This window comes from Phoca vitulina, unplaced genomic scaffold (assembly GCF_004348235.1).
Source record: "Phoca vitulina isolate PV1807 unplaced genomic scaffold, GSC_HSeal_1.0 scaffold80, whole genome shotgun sequence".
In the NCBI taxonomy this organism is placed as follows: domain Eukaryota; kingdom Metazoa; phylum Chordata; class Mammalia; order Carnivora; family Phocidae; genus Phoca; species Phoca vitulina.
In genome coordinates, this window is record NW_022589783.1 from 348,793 (window position 1) to 374,241 (window position 25,449).

A 25,449-nucleotide genomic window follows, 5' to 3' on the forward strand; every position below is an offset into this window, starting at 1 on the left:
GTGGTTGTGGTGGTGATTGTGGTTGTGGCTGCTGTGGTTGTGGTGAGTGGTTGTGGCAGCTGCGGTTGTGGTGGTGGTTGTGGCTGCTGTGATTGTGGTGGTGGTTGTGGTTGTTGTGGTTGTGGTGGGTGGTTGTGGTTGTGGCTGCTGTGTTTGTGGTGGTTGTGGCTACTGTGGTTGTGGTGGATGGTTGTGGCGGCTGCTGTGGTTGTGGCTGCTGTGGTTGTGGTGGTGGTTGTGGTTGTGGCTGCTGTGGCTGTGGTGGGTGGTTGTGGCCATGGTTGGTTGTGGCTACATGATTGTGGCTACAACGGCAGGAAGGATTCACATTAAAGATCCTGGCAGGTGCAGATGTTGAGGGTCCTTTCATCCCCCAAGAAGTGAATCATTTTGTCTATTTCAAGCATTAGTGGGGTTAACTAAGCCGTGGAACACACATGTACTGATATGCCTTAAGCTAATTTAAAACTAAAAGTTATTTCACTGAGGATTTGAAATCCAGAAATTTAACAAGAAAGAGCATTCTAATCATTGTTGGCCATGAGCTGAGCACCACCTGGGTAGATTTTTTATTTTACTATTCATCAAATGCCTCTTTTGCTCATAGGTCAGACCCCATCCTCTGGGGTAATCTGAAGGAATAAATGCAAAGACGCTGCAGATGTTCCTCAACTCTGTGATGACTTTTCTAAAAGACACCGGATGGGCAGGTGGGGGTCACTGACCAGTAGAAAACGTTGCTGTCCTGAAGGTCCAGAAGCAATTGCCCAGCTTCACATAATGATGTATTCTAGAGTCTTCTCGTAGGTCCCACACGACGACTGAGCCGTGCACTGTCCCAGCAAACAGTAAAAAGGCTTTAAAAGGGCTAAAGCAGCAACATGTGACCTGGAATGACACACACAGGAAGCCAGAGACTGAAAACATGAGGCCATGGTCATGGGAGCACCAACCCTCCCCATGTCCCACACTGTCCCTGGGAACCCCCCACCGGGAAGTAAGCAGGTGCAAGTCAGCGTCGGCTCCAAGTGGGAAGCAGGGAGGACGAGCCGCTGCGGGACTGGCGTTCACAAACACAGGTGCCTCGCACACAGCTGCGCACACAGAGTGTGCACCACAACCCCTCCGTTCAACCCCCGTCGCCGGGCCCAGAACGGCAACGCCATGCTCTGTCATTTTATTTACATCCTATACCACAAAACCTGTAAAAGTTACTCTTCTCAACCGCCCTGGTGAAAATCAGTGACTTTGAGATCAAGGAGCATATGTATTTCCCAATCCAAAAGGAAGCAAACCTAAAAGGACAACTCTCCCACTGTACCTGTTAATGAGGGGCTAGGAGAAGCCCAAGAGAGGACTCTGAAAACCTCCAGCCCGCTAAGAAACCCCTAAAATATCCATGACTCAAATACTGCAAGCCAAAAAGGGACACTTCTAGGGTCCCAGAGACATGCCGAGGCCGGCCAACATCTTTATGACACGGATACCTACTCGACCCCAGTGGACCCATAAGGCTGTGATAACCCCAGACTTCTTCAGTCTGAGTTGATCTTTGAACTAAGAATTTCTAGAGTCACAGTAGACACGTACATGTGTCCCATCACACCTGCTTACAGCTGAGGGCGGCCGGGAAGGGAAAGAAATGGCCATCCGCCTGCACCTGCCCCTCCCACTGCCTGCCCTTCCTCTCAGGAAGCCTACGACTCTCCCGGGGCCGTACCTTCGACTCACATATCAGGACCTTCTGAGGCCCCGAGGGCTGCCAGATATCCCACACGCACAGCACGTATCTGCTGTCCAGCGCGGGGGCGAACGCGGCTCCGGGCGGCCCGTGCACAGACACCACCGTCTGTCCCCGCACCTGAGAGGCACATAAGCACGACACTTCTCGATCTGGGGGTAAAAATGAGAGAAGTACTTCTACATGTTAGTGTTTGCCAGAATCCATGTTAAATGAACACACAAGAATATTCAAATAAGGCTCCTGGGTGGCTCAGTCGGTTGAACGTCTGCCTTCGGCTCAGGTCATGATCTCAGGGTCCTGGGATCGAGCCCCACATCGGGCTCCCTGCTCAGCGGGGAGCCTGCTTCTCCCTCTCCCTGTACCCTTCCCCTTCCCCCTGCTCATTCTCTCTCTCTCTTTCACTCTCTCAAATAAATATTTTTTTAAATATTCAAATAAATTTCCCCTTAATGAAGAAATAAAGTCCTTTCAGAGCTGCCTGGGCCTGAGGTCTGGGTTTCAACAAGTGGCCACTGCTCCTCCTGAAAAAGGCCCAAGCAGGCCTCATGGTTTTCCTGATGTTCGGCATAGGCCACGCCTCGTCTGTAAGCTACTCTCAGAGAACCAGGTTGCCTGGACACGATCTGGAGTCAGGCCACGCAAGGGGTCCCTTTCGTGCCTCGTTGAGCCCCTCGAAGCCTATGGTTTCCACACAGCGAGGCCTTCTCCCTCAGAAGCCAAGAGCGCCGGCCCTGACACTTCCTCTCCTCGGAACTCACCCCTCTGACACACTGCACATTCACTTTTCCAGTCACCAGGAGGGCAGGACTTCTGTCCACTCGACCCAAAGAAACAGCAGGCCAGCGTTGGCCGCATCATTCTTTGGTGTGTGTCTGAACAGTGAGGACGGCACCGCACAGATCTGTGAAGAGCACAGACTGGGGTGTAATGTGACCAGGTCCCAGGTCCACAGGTGAGACCAACTCCTCACTTGGTCAGATAACCTGTCATCTAACCTCATTTTCCTTCTGTTACCTCGAAATTCATGTCACTGAAGGGGTGCCTAGGTGGCTCACTCGGCTGAGTGTCCAACTCTTGGTTTTGGCTCAGGTCGTTATCTCAGGGCCTTGAGATGGAGCCCCACATCGGGCTCCGCACTGGGCATGGAACCTGCTTAAGATTCTCTTTCTCTCCCTCTGCCCTCCCTACCACCCCGCTCTCTCTCTCTCTCTCTCTCAAAAAATAAGTTCATGTTACTGGAACACAAAACAAACTAACGAGAGAAACCTGCACACTGTTCATTGGGGGAACTCATGCCTACCACACCCAAGGGCCCCGTCCTGTAAGAACATACGTGCATCATGTGTTTCTCACAAAGGATTCTAGATGCATGTATATAACCCAAGCTCCCTCGGTTTTGTAAGCTGTGTTACTCGTCAGCTCCTGGAGCAAAGTGTGTCTTTAACTCCCATTTCTTGGGGTGAGGTGGGCTGTGGGAGTGTGAACATGCAGGTTTTGAACACTCTAGATACAATGATTTACTATTTTTCTAATAGAGTAACTCTTACCTTTTAAAAATGAAAACTCTCACAGAACATGAGTTTTTTTTTTTTTAACTAGTAATGCCATTTTTGTTCATGGTAAATGAAAAGGAACATACGTGAATATAAATCTCTAGAGAGCAGGCAGGACAGAAGAAACATCTAGAGGAAACGGCACCAACACCGGGCTCCCCACAGGCCTGGGATGCCGGGCGAGCCGGCCACTGGGCCCCCGGAGCAGACCGAGGCAGCTGTAGACTCTGGTCCTCCTGGTACCACAACACGCCTTTACTGAGTTCAGTCATAATACTGTCAGACTGGCATGCTCTCACTACAGGATTTCATTTACTGTCAGGTAAAGCCCTGAATATATTTTTATTCTTTCTATAAGTGCACTGTCTCTTTGTACATACAGTACAAGAAACAAATTATTTCAGAAACTAACAAAAATACTCTTCCTTTCCTTCCGACACAGACCAGGACAGACTGCAGACTACCTCACCAGCTGGAACAAGGCAAAGAGATGACCAGCTCAAGAAACATCCATTTGACCATGTGAACGCACTCTGCTTAAAGCGATTTAAACGGTCACATGTGTATGCGGCAGCGCAGCCGTGGTGCTCTGGGACCAGCTGAGGTCTGAGGATGAGGACCCACGGGAAGAGCAGCTACTCACACTGGTTCACGGAACACCCCCTCACGCGGCCCCCCGGGGCCCCCACTCCAAGGAACCCAGAGAAACCCAAGTAACGGACTGGAAGAAACGGGATTTAAAACACACACACAAAACCTCCGCTTCCACTCATTTAAATTATGGCTCACCCCCTCTATCACCTGGGGCCAGTGTTCATGTGAGTCTAACGCAGTTTCCTTTTTAGAAGAAAACCGACTTTGCATTTCAGAGTTCTGCAGATGCTGAATCTCTGCTCTGTATTCAGTAAACCCCATGACATTAACACAAGATGCAACAGTAAAGATCATTCTTTCAACATAAATGCTTGCTATGAGATTTCAACACACTTCAAGGCTCGCCCTTACTCTGAAGGAAGGGCAGGCTGGTATTCAGCTGAGAGGAGTTTTCACTGATATGCAGGGTGCTGTCCTGTGCCCCGGGGCACCAGCCGGGTTCGGCTCCCACACGATCCTCTTCAAGCAAAACCGCAATCACCTTTCAAAGACAGTGAGCAGTCCTTCATAAGCATTTCAAATATATTCACTTTTATAAGAACAAAACAAAACACAGAAATCATTACCTATCACATTTCTGAAAATAACTGCTTAACTCCAAGACATCACAGAAACGAACAGAACAAAATTATATTGTTCTCTCTGCACAATAATAGAAACAAACAGGTAGAGTTCCATTAACATAAACTCCACAGGAGAGTCATTATTTAAACACTTTTCTAAAAACAACAGGAGGAGGAAAACAGCGGACCACCCAGTTTTCCTGACTAAAGAAGGGGCATAAAAATACGTCAGGGCATATACACCACTGTCTTTCTCATGGGGCCACAGTGAGGACAGAACGAGCAGTAGGTCCTGGAATGGCTCTCACAGGGTCATGTTTAGGGTGACGATGGGTAAGGGGACACACGGCAGAACCAGGAGAAACATCCACCGCAGAAATGGGACCAGCGTGGGAGGTTGGGCTGCAGAAGATGAAGGAGAGCTAGGAGGTTAAAGTCAGCCCAGACCCAACCAGGCCCACTGTAGCCTCACTCATTCCTACTCCAGCCCAACCTCCCTTCTCCTCACCCTGTACCCAAGGGCTCTCTCCTCGTAGCTCCCCATGAACTGACCCTAAAAGAGAAGCCGATTAAGTTTAAAATTATGTGAAAGTATGACCTATATCATAAAGCACAGACTCTCTCCTAACACAGCACAGGGAGGAAGGAACCACCATGTGTCCAGAATACAGACGGGGAAACAGGCTGACTCCAAACCCACACGTCAGAGCCCATGTTTACCACACTGGCCACTCCCATAAAGACACGGGAGACAACTGAGGGCACGTGAGCGACTTCACTCTCAATAGTTTTAAGGGTCCTTTTGAGAGACTCACACTGAAACGTGGAGGGGCTGAGTGTTCACAAATAGCTGGAGGTGGACGTGGGGTGAGGCCATCAGCCATGAGGTGATAACCAGCAGTGTACATGGGGTTCAACAGACCATTCCCATCATCTTTGTTATGTATTTTGTAAATTTCCACAGTCAGTTAAAAGTCATGAATTTATTAATTTCGAATAGCCTAGTGTACGCCTGCCTTCACAATGTAGTAGGTCTGTTTTTTAGTCTATGTTTATGTTACAATATAAGCAACTGGTATTAAAGTACACACTCCAAGTACACAGCCAGCCTTGCGGGACACACGTCGCATGGGGGCCTGGTGAGCACGTACCTGGCACGCCGCCCGGAGGAAGCTGGACAGCCTGGGCGTGTCGACCTTCGGTGCAGCGGCCACATCACAGGGATCTCCACTCCTGCTCCCTAAAGAGAGCAGGCTGCACTGAACCAACCAAGTGGACCCTAAACTTCATGTCTTAACACACCTTAGGATTCAAAGAGTTGTTACAAACTTTTCCCTGGAAGGAAAAGTCAGAGAATTTTACGTTGTGTTCTCTAGATCTACCACGATTTTTTCAAGAACAACTGCACCTTGTTTTATAGAAAGTCTGTACACAGAATCCTACTTACATGCACTACGGGAAATAGTTAAAGGCATCAATTTAATCACTTTGTAAGTGTTAGGTTTGGGTATCTTCTTTTCTTAGGAGGAGGCTCACCTGAGGAAAGGGAGCAGTAGGGCCCCAGCCACACAGGGTAAGTCCTGTGAGTAAAAATCAACTAGGAAGGCGACCGGCATCAAGCATGGCACCGTGCATTCTCTGGGCCTTCCACCTAACACTCAGACAACATGTCTGGAAACCGAACATCGTATATGAAATTCTCTATTAATGAGAACAGGCCCATTTGAAAGCACTTGTTTGGAATATGGACTCTCCCTCTGTTTAGGAATAAAAGTGTTATCAACCCTGGTCAAAGCCCACACTGGGCCTTTAGCTCAGTGCTAATGTTAGTGGTTCCCAAAAGCTAGTCTGCTCTTGCGAAGAATACTGGGTGTCTCCCCAGTCACACACTAACAACCACACCGGAAGAAATGGTACAAGAAGAAATAACAGGAAAGGTAATAAACACAACACGAAAAATAACGTCAAGACACTGCACTCAGTGCTCAGAGCAAAGACCTGCTCACCCCCTGACACGGCCGTGCCCTCTCCGGGGTGCTGGGTCCACACCCCTCTGGTCTCTATCTCTTCAGTCTGGATGTCTCTGTCAACGTTATCTTCATTGTACTGAACATATGCCTTAAGAAAAGAGAGATATGCTGGAATTAGCACTGGGTCTCAACTTCAGAGCAATTTCTCATCGTTGGAAAGAAAAAAACAAAAGTTTTAAAGTTAATAGTGAGTCTTCTTGCTTTTGTCAAAGGTGTTGTGGTAGAAATAACAATCCTGCAAAGACCGCTTCTGTCTTAAATGTTGCTACATACAGGCTTAATTTTTTAAGGTATTTTCAAAAAGTCACATTAAACTGTTAGGTAAAAATTGGACAGAAGTGGAAGGAGACCCTGAGGCAGAGTCTTAAGTCCCAGAAGGGGAGTGATAGAGTCAGGAGCTGGAGGTGAGGACAGTGATTTTAAAAAGCTACGCATTAAAAGCCTGGAGCTCAGCATCCTGACCTTGAGGCTTCCAAGACCTTGGGGCTGCCGGATCAAGAGCCACAGGGGTGGAGCACGCGCCCTCCTCCACCTCTGCCCCAGGGTAACCCCTAGACTCTACAGGATGCATCTGCTTTGCGGGTACAGTCCGACCCTAGGAGAAAGGCCCCAGGATGTTCCAGTTCAACCCCGTAGGGGCAAAAACTCCCCATCCCAACCTGTAGGAGAAGTTTCCCAAAGGACTGAAAGCACCTCCATTAGACACAGCTCCTCCCAGCCCAGAGAGACCCAATAACATCCAACCTAGCCCCCTCTCCACCTTCAGAGTGTCCTTCTGCTTTAACACACTGCTTTGTGCTTGCTGCTTTCCTTCTGGCGGTCTTTATTCAAACACGGATCCCCACAGAAATCTTCTCATTCACATAATACAGAAACTCCCTCATCCCTGATGAAACAATTTAGCTTTGGTTTGAAAATACTGCCACCTAGTCCACCAACTTCCTATTCTCCCAGAACATACTCTGTCTTTGCAAAACCACACACAACTTTTTTTTATTTCGAAGAGGTACATGCTTCAGTAAAGATAAATGTGTTACTAATAGCTCTGAGATGAGCAGGTAACCTACGCAAGGGTGGAGGGAGCCAGCTGTGAAGCCGAGACCAATCGGTCAGCTTTCTGAGGTTTGCCTGCGCCCCTCTTCCCATGGGAAGAGTCTTACAGACGGAGTGTACCCAAGCACCTATTGACCGAACACAGCATCAGGGACAGAAGAAAAATGTTCAGAACCTTTACAACCTCGTTGGGAAGTTGGACAGTTACGAAACTAATGCTCACAATACTACAGGGGAGTACAAAGTGTGTGGAGTAAGTCTGGAGTAAGAAAGAGAATTCAGCGGAAGCCATGAGGAAGGGATTCACCTAAGGAACGGACGTGGACACTGAGCACTGGGCAGGTAGAGGAGAGGAGGAAAGCAAGGTAACAGAGAGGCATGCGGGGATGGCGGCTTGGGGGGGGGTGGAATGCAACAGATGGGATGATGGGCAACGGATCCAAACATAACATTCTGCTTGACTTTTTTTTTTTTTTAAAGATTTTATTTATTTGCTAGAGGGAGACAGTGTGGGCGACAGAGAGTGAGCGAGAGCACAAGCAGGGGGAGCGGTGGGCAGAGGGAGAAGCAGGCTCCCCACTGAGCAGGGAGCCCGATGTGGGACCCGATCCCAGGACCCTGGGATTATGACCTGGGCCGAAGGCAGACACTTAACGACTGAGCCACCCAGGTGCCCCTCTGCTTGACTTTAAATAAAACATCTGCAAGTTTGGGAGCGTGCCCCATTCCACATGGGCTCAGGAGCCTGTGGAGCATCCGTGGACATGTGCACAATCTCTCCAGGGTAATGAGCACCACATGATGAAGGGGTTCCCTTTTCCTCAAGCCTACATCCTTCCCACACCATTCCCAAGCTCTAACATTCTGGAACAATATACAGTATAGCACAGGTATACCTTATTGTACTCTACTTGTTAATGCATCTTATACTAACCTGCTTCGTGTTTTTTTTCCCAAAGTTTCTGATATACATGTCATATTCATTTACTGGCGGTAGATCCAAGAGAGAGAAAGTGAATGAAAAATCTAAGTCAATGAGCCGAAGCAGCTTTGTACTGCGTGTCCTTTAAAATAAATTGGAAACAAGAGAAAAGTTAATATTATACAAAGGAAAGTAGAGGGAGAGCATAAGAAACCTTATAATCAGATCGGGTAATTGTCGAGGACCGAATTTTCCGGTGGCTGTGAGTCTGAGGTATTTAACAGTTGTGAATAATAAGACAGTCATGCATGCACCAGCAATGTGAATATAGAATGAACCAAATTTTTGATTATTCTAATTCCGTGCACCTGAGGTGAACACAAAATAAAGTTATAATATTCGCATGCCTAGAATTTTCATGGAAAGCAATTATTTCACTTCATGAATTGATGTCTTGATCAGAAGGATTACATTCTGTGATGTCACCTGGGCTGTGGCCAGGTGCACGCTGTCCTTTAGACCACTCTTCCGAGATGACCAGACAGGAAGTGGCCAAGCAGCACCTACCACAGCCCATCGCCCCTCCCACCCAACGAGGCCGGCAAGATGCTGCTTGCACGTGGATTCCCCTGGCCTCGCACACCGTTCTTCTCCACTCACCTGAGCTGGTCTCTCTTTCCTTCCCGGCACCCTCATGTGGCGTGCCCAGGGATCAAGCCCTGTATTCACTGTTCATCACCCCCACTGGAACATGAGCTCTGCCTGGCCAGAGTGTTTGCTTTCTTTCATTTACTATGACTTCCACATAGCTGGTGCTCAGTCTGCATGTGGGGAATGGTCTCCACCACCTGGGCAGCTCGCAAATGAGATCTGCTCCCTCCCCATCCTTATGTGCCATTCTCGGGCTTTCCCACTAACTGCCACCTTTCCATAACCTTAGTCTCTGGCCACTGTCACATCTTCCCCAATTAGTACCTCCAGTCCTCCATATTCAGTATAATTTCTGACCTAAAATAATTCATGTAACACACGTACACTTATGTATCATAATACGGTAACATCCCATGACCTGCTGCCCAACCCCAGAACCAGAAACCGTGGGATGACCTGTGCCCACATAGGGCCCCCCACTGCCCGTGACAATCAGTATACAGAACTTGGTAACTATCATTTCCTTGCTTTGTAAAATATAATTTCATCTTACATCTATATATGCCTAAACATTACACTGTGTGGTTCTGATTATCTCTGAGTTTATAAAAATTACATTAAGCCGTATGTAGTTTCCAAGACTTAAATGAGGTTAAAGCAAAAAAACCTAGCCATAGTGGCAAAAACTGACTTTACTACCTTACATTTTATAAGGACAACAAAAATTATATGAAAACTTATTATTATTCATGATTTATTTGTTCATTAAGCAAAGTTTCCTGAGTATCCACTAAGGTCATATTTGAGCTAGATGGAATGATGGCTTTTAAACACAGGTTTTTAAAAAACATTTAATTTTTACATTTACTCCTAAATCATACTTGAATTTAATATGATAGACCCTTTACTTGAGACTATACCCTTTGACTTTCATAAATTTCTAATTTTATAAATTTCTAAGTTATAAGCGTGGACTGTGACATCTGGGAGCCCTGGGCTCCAAACTTGAGCCTCACTCTCCTCGTCTGTAAAATGGGGCTGCAGGGAATGAAGTAGTTGACACACAGGGAGCACAGTGCCTGGGACACAGAGGGAAACTCACACTACGTGCACCCAGCTGTTAGCACTCTTGACCCTTACAAATTGCTCAGCCTCCTCCTCTGAGAACGGACACAGGAACACTGAGCTCTCCAGCGTGCGAGCACTAGGCGGCACTCGCTGCACCTCGAGTGGGAGCCCCACGCGGAGACGCAAAGAGGGCCAAGCTCATTCAGTTCAGGGAGCGCAGGGCTGTGACCCCGGGGTGACTCCAGAATCCACAAACGCTGGACGCCAAGCAGTAGCAGACATCGGTGCACTTCACTATTAACATGATAGTGAAACACGGAGACACGGAGCACAAATTTAAGAACATACTTAACGTCGGTAGTGAAAATAAAAGAAAAGCTCTATTTTTTTAAAGCATACTGAAGTATATTAAAATTCCACAATACCCTTCACAAGTTCCCAACACACCTACTTTTGCTTGAGGGCCTGAGTCCGACTCTTCTGACGGCATGAGGCTGTCGCAAAATCAACAAAAATTCCACAAACAGGGGCTCTGGCAGGGGAACTGTTTTCATCTATACAAAAAAAGAAAGCTATTTTCTGAAACTGAAGTATTTCTTTCAAGCGGGACAGCTCCCCTGGCTTCTGAGACGCTGGTTTCACTATAAGCCTAGAGAACAGTCTATGTATCAGCACTTGCCAGCTCACTTCTGTCCCCTCCGCAGCAAGCGCAAAATACGAGGGTCCTAGGGGCACCCGCCTGGCTCGGTCGGAACAGGTGACCCTTGATCTCCAGCTCATGAGTTTGAGCCCCACGTGAAGTGTAGAAATTACTTAAATAAATAAAACTTAAAAAAAAAAATGAGGATAATAATCATTCTGCCTAATCTTCATTTGGATTATTATATTAATTACTAATCATAATTAGTTGTATTAATTGCTAATTATTTTACTAGATAATTTAAAGTAGTATATCATCCAGTAATATTTTTAATATTGTCCTATTGACCTTTGGTGCTATGTTTAATGCTAATTTTTTACCAGAATGTCATAGCTTTCCCTTTAAGTGATTTTAAGATATTTACTTCTACTCTTACAAGTGACTTTATCATAGCACAATGCCAAGAACTTTTGGGCAGAACACATTTCTAATTCCGTACAGGAAATCCCTGGGAAAGAAGTCTTGAGACACATCTGGCGGGCCACATTCCTGAACCTGTCTCCCCGAACCGGCCCTCAGCTCCGCACCACCGCCCACAGAGGCTCGCATCTGCTCTGAGCCCCCCGCCGACCTGCTCACTCTCCTTTGTGAAACTCAAAGATAGTGGCATCAGAAAACAGAGCATGCGCTGCAGACGGGCCAACTGACAGCAAGGGAGAAGTGAACAGGGCCACACGCAGGACTGGCGGTTCCCGTGTGAGCGCCCCCGGAAGGACCTGTGCTCACAGCTGCCCACAGGCTGCAGGCGCCGACCAGGGAGGCCATGCGCAGCTTGGGCCAGTATCTTCTGAGTGCCTCACACGGCACCTTGTGGGAGCACACGACGCTCACGCATCTGCCCCCAGTTAGAAGGACTCCGCACTCAAGGACCCTGCAGGCGCGGGTGCCAGCCGTCCCGAGAGACGGATGCGTGAACCTGTCCTCGAGTCCCTCTCACCCTCCAGCAGACCTGGCTTCTGAGACAGTCTGCAGGACAGCTCGCTGATCCTTTCGTTTTCTGCATTAATGGCTTTCTGAATTTCCTGTATCTCCTTTCTTCTGGCCAGAGGAAGCTCCTCAATTTTCTCTTTTGGTTCCAACTCGTTAAAGCTATCATCATCTCCATCACAAACCTCAAAGTCATCTTCGTAATCCTACAAACAATAATCACAGTGTTGGAACCTTTAGACAAACTGACTTTAAAGAACACACATACAGAACAAAACATACAATTTAGAATTTAAAACAGACAAAATGCTCATTATGGCCAAGAAAGATTTTTACAGTTAACGGACACCAATGCCCCTGAGTTATAGGTCTGTATAAACCGCTGCCTTTTTCTCTAAAAATGACCCATGCTGTATAGATTTACACACTGACAGGTGTCAGTAACAATAGCGTGCTAACATTTTTGTGCTGAGAATGTGACAGTGTGTGTGTGTGTGAATATATGTGCCCTATACACACACAGATATTCTTTCCAATATACACATACATGTTTGGATGCAGTGCACTTAATAGGTTAAATTATAAAATCATTTAATTACATCACAGTGGTAAGCATTGATGTATAGCACTTTTTATTGGTAACAAGCCTAAATCAAACAGATATAGAGTATTAAGAGTAACAAAAAGAAAAAGCTTTTAAGTTAATATAATTAAGCAGATTTTAGAACAAATTATTTTTAAGCCGAGAAAAATTTTAACTTTTATACAAACTTCAAAATCATCTTCAAAGCAAGCTGTGTATTCATCAGCTCCAGCATTTTCTGAATCAATGTCTTCCTTTTCAATTTCCTAGAGGTAAAAATCAAACACATAAAAAAAAAATTCAATCATAAATTTGAATCTTGCAAATAGGTTGGGAAAATGTTAAGATTAATTTGATGTTGCTAATTTTAAAATGTATTTATAAAACGAACATAATCCAACTTCAAATCCTTTAAGAAATACCTTCCTAAGTGGTAATACGACCGTAAAGAGGAAAAGTTAATGAACTCATCCTTTCTGAGAAACCACCACGACTCTGATGAGGTGGTGCTGCGGCTCCCTCCTCTTCCCTGGGCAGCACACGAGCTGCGCAGATCCTGGCCCCTCAGAATCAGAGCACCCCTGCCCCATCACTCCAGCACTCCGGGCCGGGGAACAAACACAGGAGGAGGGGTGCTCCGTCAGGCTCTGGACGTATGGGGAGGCTGCACACGTCATCCCAAAGCCATCCTGGTCTAGGTACCCAGAAAACTGAGTAGAAACATATTCCAGGTTTCCAGGATAAGAGGGTAGCAGAAATGAAACAGATGTTTAGAAAACTCGTATTTTCCCTCCGAAAGCTGTTTCTCTTCTTATCCACATCTGCTCTTCCACGTCACAGGAGGCCCCCCAGGCCCCGACCCTCCCCCACCATCATCCTCAGCCCAGCACCCCCATCCCGGCCATGTCCCCTCTCATTCACTCAAGTTCAGAGACATCCTTCTTCAGAAAGAAACATGACTGCACCACACCTGCTTTCACGCCCCTGCCGGACGGCCCCCACACACCCCACGTTCACCAGGGCTCTGGTTCTTACTCTGGAGGGGAAACAGTAAAGGGGAACTCTGGCACCAGCATGGGCCTGTGGGGCAAAGGGGCAGGATGACAGTGGCCTGGCTTTAGGGTAAAAAATGACCCCGAGTCCTCAGGGGCAAAAACGGGATGGATGTCAGCAGCTCCACCAAAACAGGCACAGAGGAGGGAGAGGGGCCTAGGGCGAGACTGTGGTGAGTGCGAAGAGAAGACGGGGGCATCCAGGAGAGGACCGAGCTCGGGGAGCGCCCAGTGCACAGTCTGCCACCTGGAAGTGCATCTTTCATCTCTAGAACCCAGTGCAGTGCTGTGCAGGAAACAATGCCCAAAACCAATGCTTGATGCCACAACCCAGCTGTTCCCCTAAGTGGCTACCTGGTCTGACTTTCTAAATAGGTACATTCTTGTATGCCACAGGACTGACAGGATCACTAAGGACACCTCATTGCCTGGGGGTGGGGAAGAGTTATTTTATACAGATACTGTATAGGAAAAACTGCCCCCTAAAAAAGATCCTTTTTGGCACACTGTCATACAAAGTCACTGGGCATTAGTGAACAACGCACACCACATTTACTGCACCGACAGACAGGACACCTGCTAAGTGATAAGAGAAACAAAAGCAAATGCTGTGTTTTTGCAGGAGTTCTAAGCAAACCTTGCAGCTTCCCACTGCTGAACCCCTGACACACATGCCCGCAGGGGCTCTGCACCACGTCCAAGGCGATCCCTCCACTCGGCTGGCAAACGCTTCACCCCAGGGTGTGCCAGGCGCTCTGCCAGGGGCCAAAGGGCTGACACATCACCCTTTGTGGAGCTAGAGCCCAGCCAGGGACGATGACAACAAAGTGCCACCAGCAGGAGCTCAACCACCCCTTCCCTGGGGCCTTAAGTGGAGCACCATGGTGCTTTCTACTCATCAGCTTTGGAAAGAAGTACTCAGTTATCAATGATCTCCCCTTAAAAGGAGATAGTGCCATTTCCTTGATCTCCCTAGTTTGGCATGTATTTCTGAAAATTATCTGTTACCTTGACTCTGTTTCACTGATAATGAATCACATCTTTTGAGATGTCTCTAGTTGGTTTCTTCAATTCTCCTCAACCCTCTCGAATTTAAATACAGAGCAATGATGAGAAGGCTGGCTATTCACTTGGCTGGACCCTCTTCCCTGCCATGCTCTTTGCAAACCCTTCCGCTGCCCCCACAGAGGACGGCCACGGCGTCCAAGCACACGCACAGTGAGCCAATACTCTTCCAGCCCTTCAACAGCACCCTGGACTCTCCAGTGTCCCCTTCACACCTATGCTCTGCGGTCTAAAAGGAGTAATAATTACCCTAATAAACAGGTACTATGAAAGCAAAGAATCACCAGTAAAACCACACCTTTGGATAGGAGCACCAAAAACGGAAAGACGCGCTCTCCTTACCGCCATTTCTTCTCTCCCGTGCCTCTGAGCCAGCTTCCACGCCGAGGCGCCCTCTTCCCGGCTGTGCTGGAAGACAGCAGAGCCAGTCAGCAGCACGGGGAGGGTCTCCAGGGCAACCCCAGAGCCCACCCCACCCCCCACGGAGGCGCTGCCCTCAGTGGCTGAGGACTGGGGTTCTGGCCCCAAGGTATACAAACAAGATCACCGAGGGCAAGTAACCTCGGTGCCTCGTTTTCTCCTCTGAGAAATGGGCATAACAACAGTACAGTGGTTCCCCCCCGCCTTACCCACAAGGATGCGTGCCAAGCCCCCCAGCAGAGGCCTAAAACTGTGGTCGGTACCAAACCCTGCACATACTACGTTTTTCCCTATACATACATACCTATGATAAAGTGTAAGAGATGAACAATAACTAATAATAAAATAGGACAATTATAACGATATACCATAATAAAAGTTATGCGACTCTGGACTCTCTCTCTCAATATATCTTACCATCCTGCACTCACCCTTCTCGTAATGACCTGAGATGACAGAATGCCCCCAGGACGAGATGAAGGGAGGTGAGTGACGCAGGCGTCAGCCTAGCCTGACCTTCTGACGATGCGTCAGGGGAGGGCCATCTGCTTCCAGACCCCTGCTGACCACGGGTGTCCGAAACCACAGATGAGGGGGCACCAGTGGACCTATTTCCTAGTGACAGGGGCAGATAAAGTGACCCTGTGCCGGTGAGGGAAACGCTGATTTCCACTCCTGTTGTGGTCACTGGCAAGAGGAAGAGACAAGTCCTAGACATCACTACCCACCGGTCAGTGCATAAAACTGGGGACAGGATGGCATATTACCATGACAAGAATAAGGAGCTTTCCACGTATCCAGAAAATTACTCTGGCGTATGGTAGGCTTCTCATAATGCTGAAGAATTAAACCAAGACAAACTCAGTGTTGATGCTATAAAACAAATGACCTAATCATAAGCCAAAATGAGATGTCAAGTACCTTCAAGAACGCTTCAGGGGAAAAATATATCACAAATATTGCTTGGCTGGCAAAAAAAAGAATGAAATACCTTATTGATAATTTTTATATTGATCACATGTTGAAAGAATAATAGTATTCCAGAAATACTGGATTATATAACATGTTATTAAAATGAATTTTGTTTCTTTTTGCTTTTTTAATATGACTACTAGAGAATTTATAATTATAAATGTGGCTGACATTATAACTCTAGTGAACAGTGCTAATCTAGAGCTCATTAGAATTGGGAGACATAAGGAAAACACTATAAAATCTATATATTTTCATCCAACAACTCCAGTTCAAGAATTTATCCACAAAAACTGTGAGGCAGATCTGCATCACTCGAACAATAAATTGGGAAAAACAGGATGCTGCATGGGGGGTTGGAGTGCGTGTGCAAAACAGAAAAAAGGCATCCCCAACTCCCAAATATATATATTAATATACAAGTATAAAAGACTATATAGGAAAAAGATTACCTGGGAAGAAGTTGTTGTAAGGCTAACTTTTGTCCTTAGGTATGGCTTTAGCTAGATGGTCAGTGATCCAACCACTCCCCAAAACTGAATGAATAAAACATACCCACATCAAAATAACATATGCCCTGCGATCTAATTTATGTAAAATTCCATGTGTTTCTGTGTATGCATATGGAATAGAGAGATACACAAAAATATGGTACAAAACGTTACAGATGATTATCTCAGGGTCATGGGTTTCAGATAACTACCAAAGAAAGTGACAGGAAAAATTATTCTTCAGAAATAATGACACAAATCTGCTTGCCATATTACCCATGATAAAAAACAACAAACCAGGAAAATGGCTGGATGATAATTAAGCCCCCAGCGCCGACCACTTTATAGTTTAAACTAAATATTCGCTATGAAGACTATTCTGATGGTAAGTGCAATGATGGTAAGAAACACAAAGACCGGGAATCGCCCTCCACGTGCAGGAGACAGTCACACGGGAGGGCAGGACCATGCGTGGTGTGCTGGTGTTGGTAACAAACGTGGGACAGAACTTGCCTGCGAGGTCCCCGGAGCCTGGGCCTCCCTGCGGGAGGACTAACCCTGAGCTAGTGTGCTCACCTGCCAGACTGCAGACCTCTTCCGGAGACAGCTGTGGGGGTTCCTGTCTCCAGGAGCCTGTCCCTTCCCCCAAGGGGCACGATGTGCTGCCATGAAATGCTGTCGCTCTACCCCCCAGTCAAAGGGGGCACCCTCCATTCCTCCCTTCAATTCTGAATTTTGAGGCTCCTCTGTTAGGTACGTGCTCATTTGTAACTGTGACCTCTCCCTGCGAGCTGATCATCACCAGGAAGGTCCTCCGCTTCACTAACCTTCTGTCTCAGTCGATCCTGCTGACACGAGCACAGCCACTCCAGCTCTGACACCAGGTGCCACGTGACGCTTTATCTGGTGCTTTGTCTACTTTCAATCTATTTGAGTTTTTTAATCTAAACGTGTCCACTATGTCCTCCTGGAATTACCACTCAGATCAACCCATCTGCGGGCAAGGCCTGTGTCAGGCTCTGCTTTCCAGGGCATCACAAACTGAGACTCACGGCTAATCTTGCTGCAAAATAAAGTCAACATAAGTGTCTTACCTTCCTTCTTGAGTCTTTATCTTTTCCATTATTTCTTACTAAATCCTCTGCATACCTAGAAAGTATGATCAAATTCAAAATTAATTTTAAACAAAGACTTGAGACATAAAGCATTTTTCACCTCCGCGAAGGCTCTTATCGGTATCTGGTATGTCCCATCACATGTCTGAAGCATGTCTCGTTACAACTGTGGACACTAAAGTCTTCCTACACTGTTGGTATTTCAGCAGCAATCCAAGAAAGAAAACAGCCTCAGCAGAGAGAAGAAACTATGTGTTTTGACAAAGTTGTATGTGTGTATGACTCTCTATCCTTATGAGAGTTCTAGAACACTCCTGTAATTTTATTAGGCAATCCCAAAAAAAGAATGAGATCCTGCCATTTGCAAGAACATGGATGGGAGCGAGGGAGTATTCTGCTAAGTGAAATAAGTCAGTCAGAGAAAGACAAATACCATATGAGCTCACTCATATGTGGACTTTAAGAATTGAAACAAATGAGGAAAGGGGGAAAAAAGAGAGGCAAACCAAGAAACAGACTCTTACCTCTAGAGAACACACTGCTGGTGACCAGAGGGGTGCGGGGTGGGGAACGGGGGAAACAGGCTGGGGATGAGCACCGGGTGGTGCACGGACGTGCTGAATCACTACACTGTACCCCTCATACTAACATTACACTGTATGTGAACTACACTGGAATTTAAATAAAAACTTAAAAAAGAAATCTAGAGCTTATGTACAAAATGAGATTTTACACACAAACTCTAATCTGTGATCTTCACAAAACCCACACAAAACAGGTACTGTTACTAGACTTTTACCAGCAGAGAAAGGGCTCTGGGGGGCTTCCCAACACGCCCAGGAGAGGCAGACGTGCCGTTCCAGCAGGCTGTCGTCCATGCCCTGGCTGTGGCTAGACAGACTTCATCTGCTGTCCACACCCTGACTGGTCTGGGCACCGGTGGCAGTGAAAGGGGTGGGAGCCCACCTGCAGAAACCCTGCCCTCTCCAGGTATCGAGTGCTGCAGGGCTGGAACCACCTCTCACACACTCACACCCCAAAGTGAGTACTGATCTCCAAGTTTGTGTGAGCAAATATAAAACAAGCAAAATAGGACTAAGAATTTATAACAAGTTCCAAGCTCCTCAGGTGCACCTAGAATATAATTTGGAGGGGCTGTACCAAGAGTAAATGAAGTGTATCTATAATTCACTCTCATTTACTGGCTATAATCAGGCCCCATAAGAAAGACTCATGTTCAAACATTCTACGAGAAGCACGGGGCACACAAGAGTCACCAGAGAACGCACGTTCCTTCCCGGCTGCCGGTGGGATCTCTCCTTGAACTTGCACCCCGGTTTCGGTGCTCACTGTTCTATGAAACAAAAAATTCCATGACGCTCATTAGCATAACATAATGAAGTCACTGTAATTGTAAACTCTGTACAACAAGCATGGGCTCCAGATTTAACAAAAGCATCGACACCACAGGTGTAACTGTTTTGACCAGCTACCTTCAGCCGATTACATCATTAATGCAAGGAAGATGAGTAAAGGTATACTAAAAGATGATTATACGTTATCTCAGTACGTAAAAGACATTTCTACTTATCAATTTCACATTACTTTCAGATAAACCTGACTAGTTCCTTACACTGCTTTAAAATTATGAACTTTCAAACATAACGTGGCTATTTCATAGATCCATCCACCTATAGAAAAGAAAATTTAAACAACTGCTTTATAAATTCTACTTCTATAATTCTCTCAAATCAAGTGAATTTGTAAAAATAAAATTAAAACCATCAGATTGCAAGCCAAGAAATCCAGGTAGGTGGTTTAAAGAAAGAGGCATCTGTTGAGTAAGGACTGGCTAGAAGCATGGCCTAGAGGGAAGGGCATGAGGCTGGAATGTGACAGGTGAAGACCCCAGGGGACCAGGGCGAGTGCTCCCTAGGGCAGAGAGGGCTCACAGACCTGGGGACGGATCCATGAAGATGAAGAGTGCAGAGCAAAGGCAGGACTAAATGACCCACCAAGAAAGTCCGGAGGGCAATACACAACGTGTACCAAAAGCCTTAAAAACAGTTAAAAATATGGCCCTTCTTTTCACTACATCTATGTCTTTGGGGTAAATACCCAGTAGTGCAATTGCTGGGTCATAGGGTAGCTCTATTTTTAAATTTTTGAGGAACTTCCACACTGTTTTCTAAAGTGGCTGTACCAACTTGCATTCCCATCAATAGTGGAAGAGGGTTCCCCTTTCTCCACAACCTCTCCAGCATTTGTTGTTTCTTTCCCTGTCCATTTTTGCCATTCTAACTGGTGTAAGGTGGTATCTCAATGTGGTTTTGACCTGAATTTCCCTGATGGCTAATGATGATGAACATTTTTTTCATGTGTCTATTGGCCATTTGTACGTCTTCTTTGGAGAAGTGTCTGTTCATGTCTTCTGCCCATTTTTTGACTTGATTATGCTAAGTGAAATAAGTCAAGCAGAGAAAGTCAATTATCATATGGTTTCACTCATCTGTGGAACATAAGGAATAGCATGGAGGATATTAGGAGAAGGAAGGGAAAAATGAAGGGGGGAAATCGGAGGGAGAGATGAACCATGAGAGACTATAGACTCTGAGAGACAAACAGGGTTTTAGAGGGGAGGGGGGAGGGGGGATTGGTTAGCCCGGTGATGGGTATTAAGGAGGGCACGTACTGCATGGAGCACTGGGTGTTACATGAAAAGAATGGATCGTGGATCACCACATCAAAACTAATGATGTATTGTATGGTGACTAACGTAATAAAATTAAAAAAAAATAAAGTACATTCACAATATAATCAGAAAATGACTTCATATTTCCTACTATATCAGCAATTTCTCTATATTGATCACATTACACAGACTTGAATTATGTTTTTACGAAGACAAGTCTTATCCTCTGGCTACAGAGAGATAAAATTCTTCTCTAATAAGAGTGCCAGTCTTAGGATGACTACAGAGGCTAGGAAGCATCAGAAATGGTACCTTGGACTCCTTTTTCTTAAGATCTTCTCTCGACAACCTCTCTTTTTTATCCGTGTTACTTTGGCGCCTCTCTTCATCAAAATGAAAACCTTCCTTGTGTCGCTTTTCCTTGTGTCTTTCTTCCCCCTCCTTGTCAGAGAAGGAGTTACTTTTTTGTTTTGGATACTTTTCTCTTTTTTCCCTTGTGCTGCTTTTTTCTCCATGTTTCCTTTCTCGATCTGGTTCTTTCTGCTTCTTGTGTCTCCTTTCGCCTTCTTCTTTATACAGCCAGTACGTAAGAGGATTGTCTTTACTGTCACCGTACTGCAGCTTTGAATGGGACAGATTGAAGAACGCATGAGCATACGAAACGTGGGCTGCCATGCTTCACACATGCATGAAGCTGCACTGCCCTCAATCCTCGACCCTGACTCTAAAGATGTGCTTCCAGAAAGAAAAACCCGCTGCTGGCCACACAACCCACAGGGTAGTGGCAGCATCGCACTCCTGCCTTCACCCTGATACGGAAAACCACGTGCAAACTTCTCAGCATGGCAAGTATGCCCCCCTCCTCTACAGCCTGTCCTTGTCACTCCTGTCACCTTCTCCCCAGCTATGAATGCGTCCTGCACTCCACCAACCCCAGTCCCTCCTGTGAGATGTGTAACCTCTGTGAGCAGAGCACCACGCGCCCTACCAGCCTCTGTCCTTGGCAGTTCACGCGTCTGCTCCCCCACAGGGAGATTCCTAAAACCAGGCATCACTGTGCAGTCATCTCTCATTCCCAAAAGCACTGTGGGTGCTCAGTAATAACTGGTGACATCCATCACATGGTGACACACAGCTCTTTGCACAACATGCTGCTGACATGTCATATTTTTGGCTCAGACTCAGTTTTGGGAGCATCATCAGTATGTCTCAACTGAACCCCAAATGGAACTGCCCTTTCCTCCCACCGAGGGCCTCCTCTACTTACACCCAACAGTGGGTCACTGCTCGCCCTCCAGCCACAGGGCCCTTACCTCCTTCCCGGCTCAGTCCCCATGGATCCCACTCCCGCCACCCCCCCTGTGGCTGCCCAGCAGCCTCCTGACTCCTCTCCTTCACCCCATTCCCACCCACTCTGCTCATCTCTGCCAGGATAACCTTCCTAAAGAAAAACGTGCTGGCAAGCTCCATGACCCAACTCCTCAGTCGTAAAGCTAGGTTACTACCACATACCTATCACCAAAATCAATTCTACGGGGATTAAAGATTTAAGTGTTAAAAAAATTATAAGGACCTAGAACAAAATACAGGTGACTACTTATGTAATCCTGGTGTGGGGAAAAGGCTCTCCGAGCCTTACATCAACAACCAAAACAAGGAAAGACAGACCTGACTATCTCATAACTTTAAACTTACTAAAAAAAACAAAGATCCCACAAACAAAATTCAAAACAGAAATGGAAACAGAAATAACTAGCAGGGAGTTCATCTTTAAAGTACTCTTAGAATAAATGCTCCATTAGGAAAGTAAGCAAACATGCAGAGGGGATAACTAACAACAGGGCAGTAAACCCTTTCATAAAATGTTCAGAAGTGTTCCTTTGTTCTGAATCAAATTAGCAAAGATTAAAAATTGTGATCATGCCCAGTTGCTGCTTTGGACATGGGGAATTACACTCTGATGATATAAGTAATTACAGCTTTTCTGTACAGCAAATGGGTTAAGTTTATATTTACTTTCATCTAGCAAGTTCATTTCCAGAAATTAATCATAGGAAAATAATTATGAATAAATGCAAAAACTTTACCCCATGGATGTCTTTATAATAAAAAAAATTCAGAAGCAACCTAAGTGTCCAAAAAAAAAAGCAGATGTATCAAGAAAATTGACACACCCATATCATTATATTGTACAGCCATTAATATTATATAGAAATATGACTTAGAAAAATGTTCCAAGTGTATCCAGTTTAAAGTTCATAAGAGAGTAAAAATCCAATTTAAGAAAACATATATGTATATATACACAAATGCATATGTAAATCTACTCTGTTAGGATATATACTTAAATATTATCAATAATCGTCTTGGGGTGGAATTTGTTTTTATTTTCTTCTTACTATTTATTTGTATTTTCTAAATTTTCCAAAATCACCATGTATTTCTCCTGGAAAGAAAACAACACACGTGTAAGGAAAAGCGGCTGAGAACGTCCTCAGAGCTTGCGTCCTGTGCGACAGCACTTTCCAGAAACGCTTCTACTAACAATGCATGAGCAGGCTGTGCTCAGCAGACTCTGGAGGCCCCTTCTGGGTTTGCCCACGTACCTTTCTTTCTCTGTATCGTCTTTCTCTCTCTTCGTCCCTCCTCTCAGGGTCTTCATCTCTCCTCTCCTTCTCTTCCGTTCTCACTTTGCTTACTACAAAAATAGAACATATTTTTGACATTCCCAAACGTCAGCACATCAGAATGACCTAACATCTTGCTGCACTCTTTACTGTACATGTTGCATCATTATGTAGTATATGTTAACACATATGAAAACATATTCTTCAATTAAAACACATCCTTCAATATCAAGCATGAGAAGTCCTAGAATCTAAACTTAAAATGGGCTAAGGAGGGAGACTGCAATGGCAACTGAAGCAATCTGGAAAAGATCAGACTGACCCCCTGGAAACTCAAGAGGGGCAGTAGCCCACACACACGCCATCCGAGTTCCTGGCCACTGACCGAGGTGCCCAGGGAAGCAGAGCCCAGCCCACTATGAAAAACTGGCCCAGTCACCAAGTGCTCGGAGGCAAAGAAAAAATGCCTGCCTCGGGGACGACAGGGGAACTACACAGCCCCACAGCCTCCTAGGGCCCACTGCCGAGGGCACAGCGGATGCAGGAGGCCCCTGTGATAAGGAGGCAACGTGCGGCCCACCTGCTGGCTCACACCCCTCCCCACCATTTGAGATCTCTCCCTGAGAGTGAAATTAGATTCACTTTTTTAAAAATTTTTTTTTAATTTTTTTATTGTTATTTTAATCACCATACATTACATCATTAGTTTTAGATGTAGTGTTCCATGATTCACTGTTTGCGTATAACACCCAGTGCTCCATGCAGAACGTGCCCTCTTTAATACCCATCACCAGGCTAACCCACCCCCCTGCCCCCCTCCCCTCTAGAACCCTCAGTTTGTTTCTCAGAGTCCATCGTCTCTCATGGTTCGTCTCCCCCTCCAATTTCCCCCCTTTCATAGAGATTCACTTTTGAATCTGCACAGACAAAAAAAAAAAAAGTCATTAGGCTTAAAATTAAGAGAATCAATAATTTAAAAGATGAGGACAAAACTAAACAGAGATCACTGAAACAAAGTTCATTTAGAACGTGCTTGTGGAGCACTGACTGCTATTCTGGGAGCCTGGGATACAAGAGATCAAAACAGCGGGGCTGGGGGACACAGGAGTGTCAGGGAGCGAAGGGCCAGGTTCCAGGAGACTGCAGGAGAAAGACTGGGGTCCGAGTGACTCCCAGGTTTTCTGACTTGAGGAAGGGAAGGATGCGGCTGCCATCAACTGACATGGGTAAGGCTTTGGGGAAACAGGATTTGCGGGGATTTCAGAAGCCCAGTTCAGACCCACTAAGTTGCAATGTCTACCAGACACCAAAGGACAAGAATTCAAAGCCCAGAATTCAGGGACGAAACCTAGCTGGGAACCAAAACTTGGAAATCAAGAACAGATGACTAGTATTTACAATCATGAGAAAGGGTGCGGTCACAGGGGAGAGAGCGGCTACAGACGTAGTGCAAAGATCACGCGCCTCACAGAAGGGGAGGCTCACAGGAGATGGGAAGAGGCACATAAATAGCCATGGAAGGGGAAGGACTGTCAAAGAGTCTAACTGCACAATTATTCATACCAATAATGCATCGAAAAAACAAGATCAGGTAGCAACCAAAAAAGATCTGAGAACCAAAAAGATTTGATTAGAAATACATACCAAGAACATCAATATAATAACCCTAAAAAGAGGAATGGAGAGTAAGGTAGTTGCTGTTAAACATGCTGAGTGGTGACCCCATTAACCCATAATCCCACCCCTAAGTACACTTCACCCAACAAAAATACACGCTCACACTCCAGGAGGTGCCCTGCTTCTGGGCTCTGTGCAGACCCAGGCGGCGGCCTCAGGAGCAGAAGGCAACAGTAGTAATAGGGAACATGAACAAGGGGCCTTGGTTTCCGTCCTGTTCATAACCAGGACCTCAAGCCTTCCTGACAAATCTAAGAATTACTATGTATTCTTTAAATATATTCCTTTTTGTTTACATTAGCTAGTTAGAATTTTTTAGGAAAACATATACTATTTGTACAGTAAAAAAATGACGAAACTTACATGGGGGGGAAGTATGCACATTTATCTTAGAATTCCTGGGAATTAGATAAAAATATTTAAATCTTGCTTAGAATAAAACTGACACTTTCGGGGAATTCTTCTAATTAAAGAGCATTATTTTCAGATACGTACAATGTGGATTGAGCTTCAGTCAGGTAGTCTAAAATGTGCCTTAATAGTAAAACTGTAGCAAATATTGAGAAAACTGTTACTCCTTTCATTCACTGAAATGAGTTTTTAAAATGTCAAAAAAAAAAAAACAGTGAAAAGTACATACATACCTATACACACACACAACAGAGGCCTACACCTTCAAGGTCAAGCTAAGACATTTATGAAAATCATGAGAGAAAATACAATGATGAGTGAGCACTGCAAGAGAGGGAAATGCCCTGAGCACTAAGCTCTTTTATGGAGAAATACAGACAAGATGCAGCCACCAGCCACGCAGTGCCTCAGGGGAATATGGAGCTGCACCAGCTGCAAAGGTTCCACGGGGACACATGCAGCCACCAGCCACGCAGTGC

At 45.9% G+C, this 25,449-nt stretch overlaps 1 protein-coding gene across 5 annotated transcripts in view; it reads right to left on the reverse strand.

Moving 5' to 3' along the window:
- WDR60 (WD repeat domain 60) overlaps positions 1 to 25,449 on the reverse strand; it is an 88,013-nt gene that overhangs the window by 52,976 nt on the left and 9,588 nt on the right. For 3 of the 5 annotated variants that reach the window (XM_032394322.1, XM_032394323.1, XM_032394324.1), the window contains exons 4-17: positions 22,862 to 22,953; positions 20,568 to 20,876; positions 18,853 to 18,917; positions 17,543 to 17,597; positions 14,908 to 14,973; positions 12,637 to 12,714; positions 11,888 to 12,071; positions 10,690 to 10,792; positions 8,532 to 8,661; positions 6,521 to 6,632; positions 5,666 to 5,754; positions 4,303 to 4,432; positions 1,721 to 1,893; positions 726 to 888 (exon numbers count right to left, since the gene is read on the reverse strand). In XM_032394322.1, coding sequence (XP_032250213.1) covers positions 726 to 888; positions 1,721 to 1,893; positions 4,303 to 4,432; positions 5,666 to 5,754; positions 6,521 to 6,632; positions 8,532 to 8,661; positions 10,690 to 10,792; positions 11,888 to 12,071; positions 12,637 to 12,714; positions 14,908 to 14,973; positions 17,543 to 17,597; positions 18,853 to 18,917; positions 20,568 to 20,876; positions 22,862 to 22,953 — 1,749 coding nt within the window. Of the gene's footprint in view, positions 1 to 725; positions 889 to 1,720; positions 1,894 to 4,302; positions 4,433 to 5,665; positions 5,755 to 6,520; positions 6,633 to 8,531; positions 8,662 to 10,689; positions 10,793 to 11,854; positions 12,072 to 12,636; positions 12,715 to 14,907; positions 14,974 to 17,542; positions 17,598 to 18,852; positions 18,918 to 20,567; positions 20,877 to 22,861; positions 22,954 to 25,449 lie in introns of those variants that run through there. The other 2 variants (XM_032394325.1, XM_032394326.1) reach the window with 2 other exon arrangements.